The sequence below is a fragment of the Jaculus jaculus genome, chromosome 5 (genome assembly GCF_020740685.1).
Source record: "Jaculus jaculus isolate mJacJac1 chromosome 5, mJacJac1.mat.Y.cur, whole genome shotgun sequence".
Classification (NCBI taxonomy): Eukaryota; Metazoa; Chordata; class Mammalia; order Rodentia; family Dipodidae; genus Jaculus; species Jaculus jaculus.
The window spans coordinates 172000944-172013838 of record NC_059106.1 but is presented as its reverse complement, the minus strand read 5'-3'; the positions used below and the strand labels follow the sequence as shown (position 1 = coordinate 172013838).

At 45.3% G+C, this 12895-nt stretch overlaps 1 protein-coding gene and 1 pseudogene across 1 annotated transcript in view; both read left to right on the top strand.

Moving 5' to 3' along the window:
* Positions 1-12895, top strand: part of Trappc10 (trafficking protein particle complex subunit 10) — an 80576-nt gene that overhangs the window by 45504 nt on the left and 22177 nt on the right. The window contains exon 8 of the mRNA XM_045149419.1: positions 12387-12533. Within this exon, the coding sequence (XP_045005354.1) occupies positions 12387-12533 (147 nt within the window). The remainder of the gene's footprint in view (positions 1-12386; positions 12534-12895) is intronic.
* LOC105944832 lies at positions 5092-6346 on the top strand (annotated as a pseudogene).

Genomic DNA, 12895 nt, shown 5'->3' with positions numbered 1-12895 from the left:
GAGGCCACCCTGAGACTACATAGTGAATTCCAGGTCAGCCTGGACTAGAGTGAGACCCTACCTTTAAAAAAAAAAAAAAAGGATCAAAGCAACTAAAACCCAGACAGGCAAACATTAAACCCTGTAGCTCCATGTCCAGCATCTAGGGGTGTGGAAGCATCCCCCAAGCTTCCCTGGGCTTGGATAGCCCTACCTCCGTGGCCCGGCCATTGCAGCCAGCACGGCTTCTGAGTTAGGCTGGCTCTACTTGCTGGCTGCAGCTTCCCTCCGTTGTCCCAGTCTACACGGCACTTCCAGCTTCTAGGGTCTCCACTGTGGCTTAGGCCTCACACATCACCTGCCAGGGTCTTCCAATAGCGAATCCAACCCTGCCTGACCTCACAGCTTGCCTTAAAAAACTGGATGCAAGTCTCCAGGAGCCCTGCATTCCTGCCAAACCAATAGCACATGGATGATGTCAAGTTCTGTTGCATTGGCTTCTGAGTACCAGGGCAGCTGAACCCAGGAAAACATTCCCCTAGCTGTCCCCTGTTAAAGGGCACCCTGCAGTGCTCTTTCTCTCTTCCCCTCTCCTCTCCTCTTATATACTTATTTGCAAGTAGAGAGAGAGACACACACAGGGAGAGAATGGGCACACCAGGGCATAGTGCCACTGCAAGTGACGTCTGGATGCATGAGCCACTTTGTGCATCTGGCTTTACATGGGTGCTGGGGAATAGAACCTGGGCTGTTAGGGTTTACAGGAAAGCACCTGAACTGCTGAGCCATCTCTCCAGCCCTTTTATGGTTTTTCAAGGTAGGGTCTTACTCTAACCCAGGCTGTTCTGGAATTCACTGTTTAGTCTCAGGCTGGCCTTGAACTCAGTGATCTTTCTACCTCTGCCTCCCAAGTGCTATAATTAAAGGCATGGGCCACCATGACACACTCTTTTAAAAAATATTTATTAATTTACAAGGAAGGGGAGGGAGAGGGAAGAAAGAAGAGAAGAGAGGGAGAATATGAATGAATATGAGTACACCAGGGCCTCTTGCCCCTGAAAATGAACTCTAGACCTCTTTGTGAATCTGGCTTTAAGTGGGTGCTGGAGAATCCATCAAACTTTCAAGAAATCATCTTTAGCAGCTGAGCCACCTCTCTAGCCCAACTTTCTCTTTATTTTTTTTATTTTTGGGTTTTTTGAGGTAAGGTCTTACTCTAGTCCAGGTTGACCTGGAATTCACTATGTCGTCTCAGGATGGCCTCAAACTCATTGCAGTTCTCCTACCTCTGCCTCCCAAGTGCTGGGTGGGATTAAAGGCATGTGCCACAATGCCTTTTTAAGGGAAATTCTTTCAATGTGTTTGCAGTTTAACACCCTGTGGCCTGCAGTGGGTGGGTCTCACTGATTCCTCTGCGTGTCCTTTTGTGCAAGCAAAGCTTGGTCCCTGCTAGGCAGAATTAAGCATGTGGGGAAGAAGAGCTTTGAAAGATGACAGGGGTGTGTCTTTGTGGCTGTACGGTAGAAAAATACTCCTTGAAAGCACTTAAGGATCATGCGTGCTGTCCACAGGTACCTGTAAGCAAGTGCAGGAAAGGCAGAGCTGGAGGACATTGGAACAGGCCTGGCCAGGAGTGGGCCCCTGTTAGTGGAAAGAGCTCCATCGACCCCCTTAGAAGACAGCAGAAGAGCGTGCTTCAGTGGCAGTGAGCACACCAGAGGCGCTCAGCCACAGACACATCCAGACCCACAGGAGGCGCCAGGTGGCTGAGCTAGGACACTCTGGCAGGTGTTAGGAGAAGCCTGAGCGCTCACTGAGGACAGTGAGTGCCGCCCCTCCCCCATGGAGAGAGCTAGTTGGTCCAGTCTGACAGCTGTTCTCCTGATGAGCACAGAGATGTGCGTGTGTACCACCAGGCAGGCATAGAGGGGCGTGTGGCAGCAGGAGTCGTCACTGACAATGGTGAAGAGCTCAAGTAAATGCTCATTCACGGCTGTGCGCCTGCAGTGGGACAGCGTCCAGCACTGAAAATGAGTCACACCAACATTGGTGAGCAGAGGGAATCACGTCACACTTGACTCTGCTGTGCGGGCTCAGGTTAGGCGGTGATTCACGGCTTGTTGCTGCTCTCACCTAGCCACAGTGCTGGGTGCTTTCCAGTACATGGGCCATGTTTACAAGGGAGAACAGGGTGCCTTTGATTTTTTTTTTAATTTTTATTAACATTTTCCATGATTATAAAATATATCCCATGGTAATTCCCTCCCTCCCCACCCCCACACTTTCCCATTTGAAATTCCATTCTCCATCATATTACCTCCCCATTACAATCATTGTAATTACATATATACAATATCAACCTATTAAGTATCCTCCTCCCTTCCTTTCTCCACCCTTTATGTCTCCTTTTCAACTTACTGGCCTCTGCTACTAAGTATTTTCATTCTCACGCAGAAGCCCAGTCATCTGTAGCTAGTGCCTTTGATTTTATGTTTGGAAAAGGATAAAAATAGCTCAACATTACTAATACAGGAATCTGGAGAGGAGGGACTTTCGCCAAAAGTTGGGTGTATATTGAGAAATAAGTTTTATTCAAGTTTGTTAATCACAAAAGATGACTATCAGAATGGCCAAGGAGGCAGGTGGAGGTGCTTAGCACCGAGCTTTCTGGGGTGAGGATGACATCAAGGAGTGGCGAGACCACCCAATTCCTAAGTGAACCCCTACGCTGCCAGTTCTGCTGAGCAGGGCAGGACTTGACACAGGAGAGTTTTGTCTTTATTGGGTTGGGATGGTGTGGAGCTCTTGGGTTGTTGGCCTTTCCAAAGGAAACAGGTTGACACTGGGCAAAGATACGGCCGTGGGGAGACCATGTGTGCTGTGTGGTATGTGCAAGCTGAGGTGCCACTGTCCCCACATGGACCTCTGCAAAGAGAACTGCTTCTTTGTCTTGGATGGGTTTAGCACTGTGACTGCAGAAGCACTATGCTTACCCAAAACTTTCTGGAACCTCTGTTTTATTCTTTTTTTTTTTTATTGCCAGGCATGGTGGCACACACTTTTTTTGTTGTTGTTTATTTTTATTTATTTATTTGAGAGCGACAGACAGGGAACAAAGCAGATAGTTGGAGAATGGGTGTGCCAGGTCCTCGAGCCATTGCAAATGAACTCCAGATGCGTGCACCCCCTTGTGCATCTGGCTTACGTGGGTCCTGGGGAAGTGAACCTGGATCCTTTGGCTTTGCAGGCAAATGCCCTAACTGCTAAGCCATCTCTCCAGCCTCTCTTTTTTTTTTTTTTTAATTTTTATTAGCATTTTCCATGATTATAAAAATATATCCCATGGTAATTCCCTCCCTCCTCCCCAACACTTTCCCCTTTGAAATTCCATTCTCCATCATATTACCTCCCCACCTCAATCATTGTACTTACATATATATAATATCAACCTATTAAGTACCCTCCTCCCTTCCTTTCTCTTCCCTTTATATCTCCTTTTTAACTTACTGGCCTCTGCTCCTAAGTATTTTCCTTCTCACGCAGAAGCCCAATCATCTGTAGCTAGGATCCGCATATGAGGGAGAACATGTGGCGCTTGGCTTTCTGGGCCTGGGTTACCTCACTTAGTATAATCCTTTCCAGGTCCATCCATTTTTCTGCAAATTTCATAACTTCATTTTTCTTTACCGCTGAGTAGAACTCCATTGTATAAATGTGCCACATCTTCATTATCCACTCATCAGTTGTCCAGCCTCTTTAAAAAAAAATTTTTTTTTGTTCATTTTTTATTTGAGAGTGACAGAGAGAGCAAGAAAGGCAGGTAGACAGAGAGAGAGAATGGGTGCGCCAGGGCTTCCAGCCACTGCAAATGAACTCCAGACGTGTGCATCCCCTTGTGCATCTGGCTAACATGGGTCCTGGGGAATCCAGCCTTCAACCGGGGTCCTTAGGCTTCACAGGAAAGCGTGTTAACCACTAAGCCATCTCTGCAGCCCCCCTCTTTTTTTATTCTTAATGTCTATTGCACAGGGGCTGAAACACCTGTGAGGAAAGTGGAAACATGTAAAGCCTTGGGTTCTGGTTACATATGTAGAACTCCATGGAGCTGGGTATAGGACTGTGCTTCTTACATGCTTCAGGGTTTGTACTTTACATTAAAAAAATATATTTTATAGCCAGGTGTGGTGGCGCACGCCTTTAATCCCAGCACTGGGGAGGCAGAGGTAGGAGGATTGCCATGAGTTCAAGGCCACCTTGAGACTCCATAGTGAATTCCAGGTCAGCCTGGGCTAGAGTGAGACCCTACCTCGAAAACAAAACAAAACAAACAAACACACACACACATATATTTTTAATTTGAGACAGAGAAAGGGGGCCCACATCAGGGCCTTCAGCTACTGCAAATGAACTCCAGATGCATGCACCCCCTTGTGCATCTGGCTTATGTGGGTCCTGGAGAATGGAACCAGGATCCTTTGGCTTTGCAGGCAAGTGCTTAACCACTAAGCCATCTGTTGAGACCTGTACTTTACATTTTTTTGAGACATTGAGAGAGCTGGAGAGATGGCTTAGCGGTTAAGGCACTTACCTACAAAGCCAAAGGACCCAAGTATGATTCCCCAGGACCCACGTAAGCCAGATGCACAAGGTGGTGCATGTGTCTGGAGTTCATTTGCAGCAGCTGGAGGCCCTGGTATGCCTATTCTCTCTCTGTCTCTCCCTATCTGCCTCTCTCACTAAAATAAGTAAATAAATAGATAAATATATTTAAAACAAAGCAATGAGAAAAGCAACACTGCAGTTACATTCTCACAAATTTATTTCATGAAAGTGGCTGTGTAGCCATCTGTCTGGATTTTGGCTCCTTGGGGTCATTGGGGGTTAGGCTAGGAGCTGAGAGGCAACATGGTGGTAATGTGATGTGAGTGGCTATGCAGGATGTGTTGGGTGCTGTGTACATGCTAAACTCATACATATGACTTGTTGTTTCAGTAAAAGCTCAAATTTATGTTAGTGATAGGTAATGGCAATGCTTGAAAACAAAGGTATTTGGCCTCCAAAACAGCAGTGCCCATACTCAATAGGCACCAGGGCCATAAAGGTCCCAGAGCAATGGCAGGTGCGGCTCCTCAGGCAGGATGTTCTGGGGAAACTTTGATCTTTTTCTTTTTTAAATACATCAAGTGGACCCAGTGAGAAAAAGGCATTTTTAAACTGGTACATTCTAAAGCGGTATCTAGATTTGTGGGGGGAACACAAAAACAAACCTGATGTGAATTATGGCACTGTGAGAAAAGCAGGCAGATCCTGTTACCGAAGGGGTTTTCTGGCAGAAGTGGAAGGTCAGCGCTTGGCATATCAGCTTAAAGAAATGCCAAAAGATCTTATGTAATAGATGAGGAGGATCCAGCTTCCAGTGCACTGTCTTCAGATTCATCAGCACCTTCAACAGCCACCTCTTGCAGGAATCTGTCTTGCCAATCAAGTGTGTCTTCATGTCTAGGAATAAAAGAAGCTACTACAGACCTAAAACCAGGGAATTCTATAGCTACCCAACCCAAAGACCCTGAGAAAGTCTCGCAGCCATCAGAAGTGTTGTGGATAGTGCGGCCCTCACAGGCTCCTTATCCTACCCAGCTCTCCCGAACTGCTCATGTGGTACAGCCAACACAAGTGCCCAGAAGACACAGCCGTAGCCAGTACCCTGCAGGAAGAAACATCGCATTCTTCTGTTCAGAGTATTAGGGCGGTACAGGCTTCGACTTCAGTTCCAGTGGTCCTGTCTCTTGGCGACCCACAGTCGCATACAGTAGCGTTCCAGACAGTGCCACTCACAGCAGTTACAACTGGCACAGACCCATCCTCAAGTGCTGGGTCCCAGAAGTTCATTTTAAAAGCCGTTCCACCACACAGCCCATGACGGTGCTGAAGGAACACGTCATGCTCCAGTCACAGAAGCCAGGCTCTCCTCCTCCAATTGTCCTTAGTCCTGCCCACGTACCACGGGTTCTTACAAGCCATGTTCAGTCCATTTGCAATGGAACCGGAACCATCAGTATGGCTTCAACCCCATCCTTTAGCACTACAACGCCCACGGTGACCTTTTCTAGAAGTTCACAACTGGTGGCTCACCCACCAGGCACTGTTATCACTTCAGTCACCAAAACTCAGGAAACAAAAACTCTCACAGGAAGCAGCAGAGAAAATGGAGGGTGGAGATCATTTGAAAGAAGATGCCAAGAAAAGTGAGCAATAGCCATAGCCTTATGTGATGGTGGTATCCAGTTCAAATGGGTTTTCCTCTCAGGGAGCTGTGAAACAAAATGAACTGCTGGAACCCAACTCTTTAAGACACCAAAGGAAGTAGGATTCTTTTTCTTTAATATTTTTATTTTTATTTATTTATTTGACAGAGAAAGAGATTGAGAATGGGCGCACTGGGGCCTCCAGCCACTGCAAACAAACTCCAGATGTGTGCACCTCCTTGTGCATCTGGCTAACATGGGTCCTGGGGAATAGAACCAGGGTCCTTTGGCTTTGCAGGCAAACACCTTAACCACTAAGCCATCCCTCCAGCCCAAGATGATTCTTTAACTGAAGTAATTTTTCAGTGGACTACAGCACTCTCATTCTATGATAAATCCACAGAGGTTTCTAATTTTATAATTGTTAAAAATAAGTTAATTTTTACTTTACTCGATGAGGAAAGCCCAAGTGTTTCTCTTCTCTAAATGTTTCAGTTCAGTTGTGAAGGACCAGGTACTTTATTCTATGAAGGCATTCTTTTTGAGACTCTTTTTTCAGTTATATCATAAATATTTTTAAAAATTTATTTTCTAATTTTACATTGTGTTAGCTTTTCTGATTCTTTTGTAAATACAATACTTGAGTATATTTCAATCAGAAATTTATACAGGACATCTTTTCACTCCACTTGTATAATTTAAGTCTTTACTCAGATGCAAGAAGCTTATTTTATACTGTTACAAACTGTGTAAACTAACATTAAAAATTGAAAGATAGGGCTGGAGAGTTGGCTTAGCGGTTGAGGTGTTTGCCTGCAAAGCCGAAGGATCCTGGTTTGACCCTCCAGGACCCATGTAAGCCAGATGCACAACGGGGTGCATGCATCTGGAGTTCGTTTGCAGTGGCTGGAGGCCCTGGCACACCCATTTGCGCTCTCTCTCTCTCTCTCTCTCTCTGCCTCTTTCTCCCTCTCAAATAAATAAAATATATTCTTTAAAAAAATTGAAAGATAGGGCCGGGTATGTTGGTGCACACTTTTACTCCCAGCACTTGGGAGGTAGAGGTAGGAGGATCATCTTGAGTTTGAGGCCAGCCTGGGACTATGGTGTTCCAGGTCAGCCTGGGTTAGAGCAAGACCCTACCTCAAAAAAAAAAAAATGTATGTGTATGTATATATATATACACATACATATATATATACACATATACATATATATACACACACACATATATACATATATACATATACATTTATATATATATATATGTGTATATATATATATATATGTATATATATATGAATGAATGAAGATAAATATATGCCTGGTGTGATGATACATGAGTATAGGCAAAAGGATCAAGCGTTCAAGGCCAGCCTAAGTTACACAGTGATTTGGCTTCATGAGCCCCTCTGTCTTTAAAAAAGGGGGTTTCATGGTGGCACACACCTTCAATCCCAGCACTGGGAGGCAGAGGTAGGAAGATCGCTGTGAGTTTGATGCCAGCCTGAGACTACATGGTGAATTACAGATTAGCTTGGGCTAAATTGAGATCCTACTGAAAAAAAAAAAAGGGTATGATGGTGCATGCCTTTAATCTAACATGCCAGCATGGAAGCCTGAAGTAGGATCATTGTTGAGTTCAAGACCACCCTAAGACTACATCGTGAAATTCAGGTCAGCCTGGGATAGTGGGAGAGCCTACCTTGACGAAACCTAATGTCTGGGTTTCAGAAGTAGATTTTATCAGAGCGTCAGCCTATGAGTGGCTACTAACTGTAGTCTTGGGCCAGCCATTTGATATTTTGGGGTCCTGCTACTTGTAAAAAGAAGGGATAAATGGACTATACTGAATCTCTAATTTTCTTCTTAATCTAAATTTTATGCTTCTGACACCTATACTTTGTCAAAACATTGTCACATTGTTTTCTGATACAGGTAAAATGTGTTTCTCCCATAAAACCTTTTCTGTTTTCAGCAAGATCTGCTGAACATTTTCTGCGAGGTTACTGACTCCTTAGCCCACAAGTCTTGTGGCTTAGCAGTGCACTTACAGTGCCCAGTGCTGAGTGCTGTACTGCTGTTCTGATAGTCAGGGTTTTAGGGGCCAGGAAGGCAACATGAGTTTTGGGCTAATATAACTAAGCCCAGTTATTCTAAAAACACAGTTGCCTTTTGGGGGGTCATTTTTTATTGTGGTGAAGTGGTGTTGCAGTTAGGTTCACACTGCTAGTAGAAATCACGCAGCCAAAAGCACCTTGTGGGAGAAAAAAAAAAAAAAGTTTATTTTGGCTTACAGGCTCGAGGGGGAAGCTCCATGATGGCAGGGAAAAATGACATGAACAGAGGGTGAACATTACCCCCAGCCAACATAAGGTGGACAGTAGCAACAGGAGAGTGTGCCAAACACTGGCAAGGGGAAACTGGCTGTCACACTCATAAGCCCTCCCCCAACAATACACTCCCTCCAGGAGGCATTAATTCCCAAATATCCATCAGCTGGGAACCTAGCATTCAGAACACCTAAATTTATGGGGGACACCTGAATCAAACCACCACATTCTGCCCCTGGCCCCCATAAACTGTTAACCATCCATGATGTAAAGTGCAATGCATTCATCCAGCTTTAAAACTCCCCATAGCTTTTTATCAACTAGTGATGTTCAAACATCCCCATAATCCAAGATCTTTTAACTAAGCCATAATACCAAAAACTCCCCCCACCGCCCCCCAAAAAAAAACAAAAAAAACCCTTGATGACACAGAATAAACATTCACACTGCAAAAGATGGCATTGGGCATAGCAAAGAAACATTCAGCCAATACAAGATTTAAAACAATCAGGGCAAACATCAAGCTCTGTAGCTTCAAGTCCAACAACTCTAGCCAGTGACAAATCTTCAAGTCTGATAATTGTAACCAGCAACAAGTCTCTGGCATTCCAATTCCGCCCCTCCAGCTAGGCTACTCACAGTCCTGGAAAACTTCATCCAGGGCTGGCAGCTCTCCTTGGCAGCCATCTTGTGGTCCCGGCATCTCCACTGCAATCCACGGTTCATCCTCGTGGCCCCGTGGGGTCTCCATGCAGGTATCCAGCAAACCTGCTTCACACTGCCCATGCCCATTTCCAAAACACAAGACCGTGTTGCAAACTCAATGACCCTCTATTTCCTGCATTTCTTACACTCCACAATACCAGGTAGGGTGCCACTTTGTTAATCCAGGGGGGAATAAAGCAGACTTTGAAGAACAGGACACTCGTTGAGCATTGAGGTCCCTTCAAAAGAGTCTACATTCTTCCTGTTGCCCCAGTGGAGGTCAGCTAGCCCAGTCTCAAAGGTTATAATCTCTCAATTGCAGATGAACAGGCAGCAGTTCACCCAAAGATTTTTCTTTCTGTGCCATATCCCTCTGCTCACACCAGTTCATTTCTACACAAAGCAGCCCTGCACAACTTCTCAGGACCCAGGCATAAGAGCAAGCTTCTCACACAAACTGCTAGCCCAGTCCAGGCAAAGCTCTTTCTCACCCTCATACGCCAAACCTCACAGTCCATAGTTCTTACTACATTCAGGTCTTTCAACTCTGACCAGAATAGTCCATCAAACTGTACTTACAGCACTTTAAGGAGTCTCTTAAGCCAAGGTTTCAAATCTTTCCACATTCCTCTTGAAAATCGGCTCCAGTAGGCCAAAGCTACACAGTCAGGTGTCTAGCAGCAATCCCACTCCTCGGTACCACTTAACTGTTGCAGTCAGGGTTACACTGCTCTTAGAAATCACCCAACCAAGAGCAGCTTGTGGGGGAAAAAAAGAGGTTTGTTTAGGCTCCAGGGGGGAGCTCTATGATGGCAGGGAAAAATGACAACATGAGCAGAGGGTGGATATCATCCCCTGGCTAACAAAAGGTGGACCAGAGCAACAGGAGACTGCTTTAAAAACTGGCAACGGGAAACTGGTTATCACACTTGTAAGCCCTCCCCTAAAGGTACACTCCCTTCAGGAGGTGTTAATTCCCAAATCTCCATCAGCTGGGAACCTAGCATTCAGAACACCTAAGTTCATGGGGGGCACCTGAATCAAACCACCACAAGTGGGGAGGGAAATTTCATGCAGAGATAACATCTATCCAAGTTTCTGAAGTATAGTTTTTAGATAACTTTTTCCAACTGTAAATAATCTACATTTAATGCTAGAAGAAATGTTTTCTGAAATTTTTTGGATAGATTTTTGTAGATGAAAAGTCATGTTTAGAGGTCTGATGTTATATGTTTGCATATTACAAGTGAATTTGTATTTAAACAAAAAAATTAAATTTTGCAGTCCTCTAAATGGTTTTGTATCAATTGTTATTAAATAAATCATGGAAAAATTCTAAAAAAAAGTTTGTAATTGAGATCTAGGCTCCTAGATGGAGGAAGTGTCACTGTGGGTGGATCTTGGACCACCCTAAGGTGGATCTGAATTCCAACCTAAGATGAACAAAGTACCTGAATTCTGCCTGGGGTTCCTCAAGTCTGCTTGCCCGTGGTGGCTTTGGGCTTTTATCTCTGCTTGGTCCTGTAAGAGGGGGCCAACTTCTGCCATTATGGAACTTCCCCTGGATATGTAAATTTCAAATAAATTCCTTCCTTCTGGGCTGGAGAGATGGCTTAGCGGTTAAGCACTTGCCTGTGAAGCCTAAGGACCCCGGTTCGAGGCTCGATTCCCTAGGACCCACGTTAGCTAGATGCACAAGGTGGTGCATGCGTCTGGAGTTTGTTTGCGGTGGCTGGAGGCCCTGGCGCGCCCGTTCTCTCTGTCTCTATCTACCTCTTTATCTCTCTGTCACTTTCGAATAAATTTTTTAAAAAAATTCCTTTCTTCCATAACTGTGCCTGGTTTGGAGGTGTAGCTCAGTGACCTAAGGCTATCTGCTATAGTCTCCACTTTCCAATATTGGGCAATGTGGCTTTTAAAGGCACATTGAGGGGCACCTCTGTTTCCTGGTAGTTGGTTCCATATCCTGTACTTTATTTGAACTGAAAGGAGACCATCTGGGAATCATTTCGCCAGCACAAGGTGGTCTTCACATGCCACTGCTGTAGGATCCCCCTGTGTTCAGTTTTTAGTAGTGCCAATAGTTTGTTCTCTAAAACTAAGATACCAGTTGTAAAATACATCAGGAAATTAATGTGACCAAAAGAATTGCCAGCACTGCCAGCCATCTTAAATTGTCAAAAATACCGATGGTGAGACACATTTCTCCTCAAAGATGGTAACATTGGGTGAGATGCTCTTAGCATTTAGGTCGTAGTTTGTATATGATGGGTGCTTTTGCTGTTCGGGTAATGGCTCTCTTTTGTCTTTTAAGTGGAAAGTTCAAATCTCTGTAGAGCTGTAAAAGGCAACCCTAGCGGCTTGGTTGGGGTTGATCACCAGTGCAGTGACAGTAACTTATTTCCCTGCCTACTTCCCCTAACTCTGGACGTTACATGAAATTAATCCATGAGTATTCTGGTGGGTGACTAGGCAACAGGAATTCTGCTGTACTCATGCTGACTTGGTCACATGTAAAGCACTCAGCTGTCACTCCTGAGCATCACCGAACATCGACGTCATTTCTGCTGTGCTGAGTGGTCTGTCCTCATTGTGACCATGCAACATCTGAGACCCTGGATACCCTTCTTAGGCCTAGCCAAGCCTCATGCTGAGCCAGGTGATAGTAATAAGCCTTTTCATAGGCTTCTCATTCTTAATAAGGTTTCTAAGTTATGTTTGTTTTGTTTCAAGATAGGGTCTCACTGTATCCCAGGCTTACCTGTAACCCACTCTGTCACTGTAGCCTCAGGCTGGACTTGAACTTAGTGCAATCTTCCTTTTTCAACCTCCCAAGTGCTGGGACTAAAAACATGCACTACCACACCTGATGGTTTCTAAATTATACAACTAAAAGTTGTGTTCCTGCTATGACACTCATTGTACTAAATATGATAAAAGTTGCATTTGGACATGGGTCACTCTTGGCTCTCTCTGTGTGAGTTCAGGTGAAGGGGATCTTTCCTTTCTCTGTATGTACCATGGCCTTATTACATGGTGTAGCTACCCGAGGAATGGAAGCTGTGTGTGTGTGGGTCTGCGCTTTCCTGAGCATGCTCACATGTCCACAACTGTGCCCTTGCAGGTCTCTGTCCCGCCTGGTGCTCTAGACTGCTGGGTGTTTCTGAGCTGTTTGGAGGTGTTGCAGAGGATAGAAGGTTGCTGTGACCGAGCACAGATAGACTCCAACATTGCCCACATGGTGGGTCTGTGGAGCTATGCCACCGAAAAGGTACCTGTTACTGGCTGCAGAGAGCTTACATCGTTGCTGTGGCTGCCACTGGGGCAGGTAGTGGGGGCTCTTTGGAAAGTCAAACTCATTTAGATGGCAACGTGGAGGCTCTTGTGAGCTAACCTTGTGTCTGAACAGAGTCATGGGGTCAGGGTTCCTCAGGGCTTGCCAGCTTATGCAGCAGATGGCAAGGGAGAAAGTGGCTCTGTCTAGAATGGGCGCGTAAGGAGGTAGAGCAGGCAGTATTCCCTAGAAATGCAGACGTGGTCCAGTGTGCGCAGTGGATGGGCTGCTGGGCAGGGCACAGGGGTCATGCGGGACAGGGGACGGTGGGAGAGGTAGGTTAATAGCAAAGAGAAGAC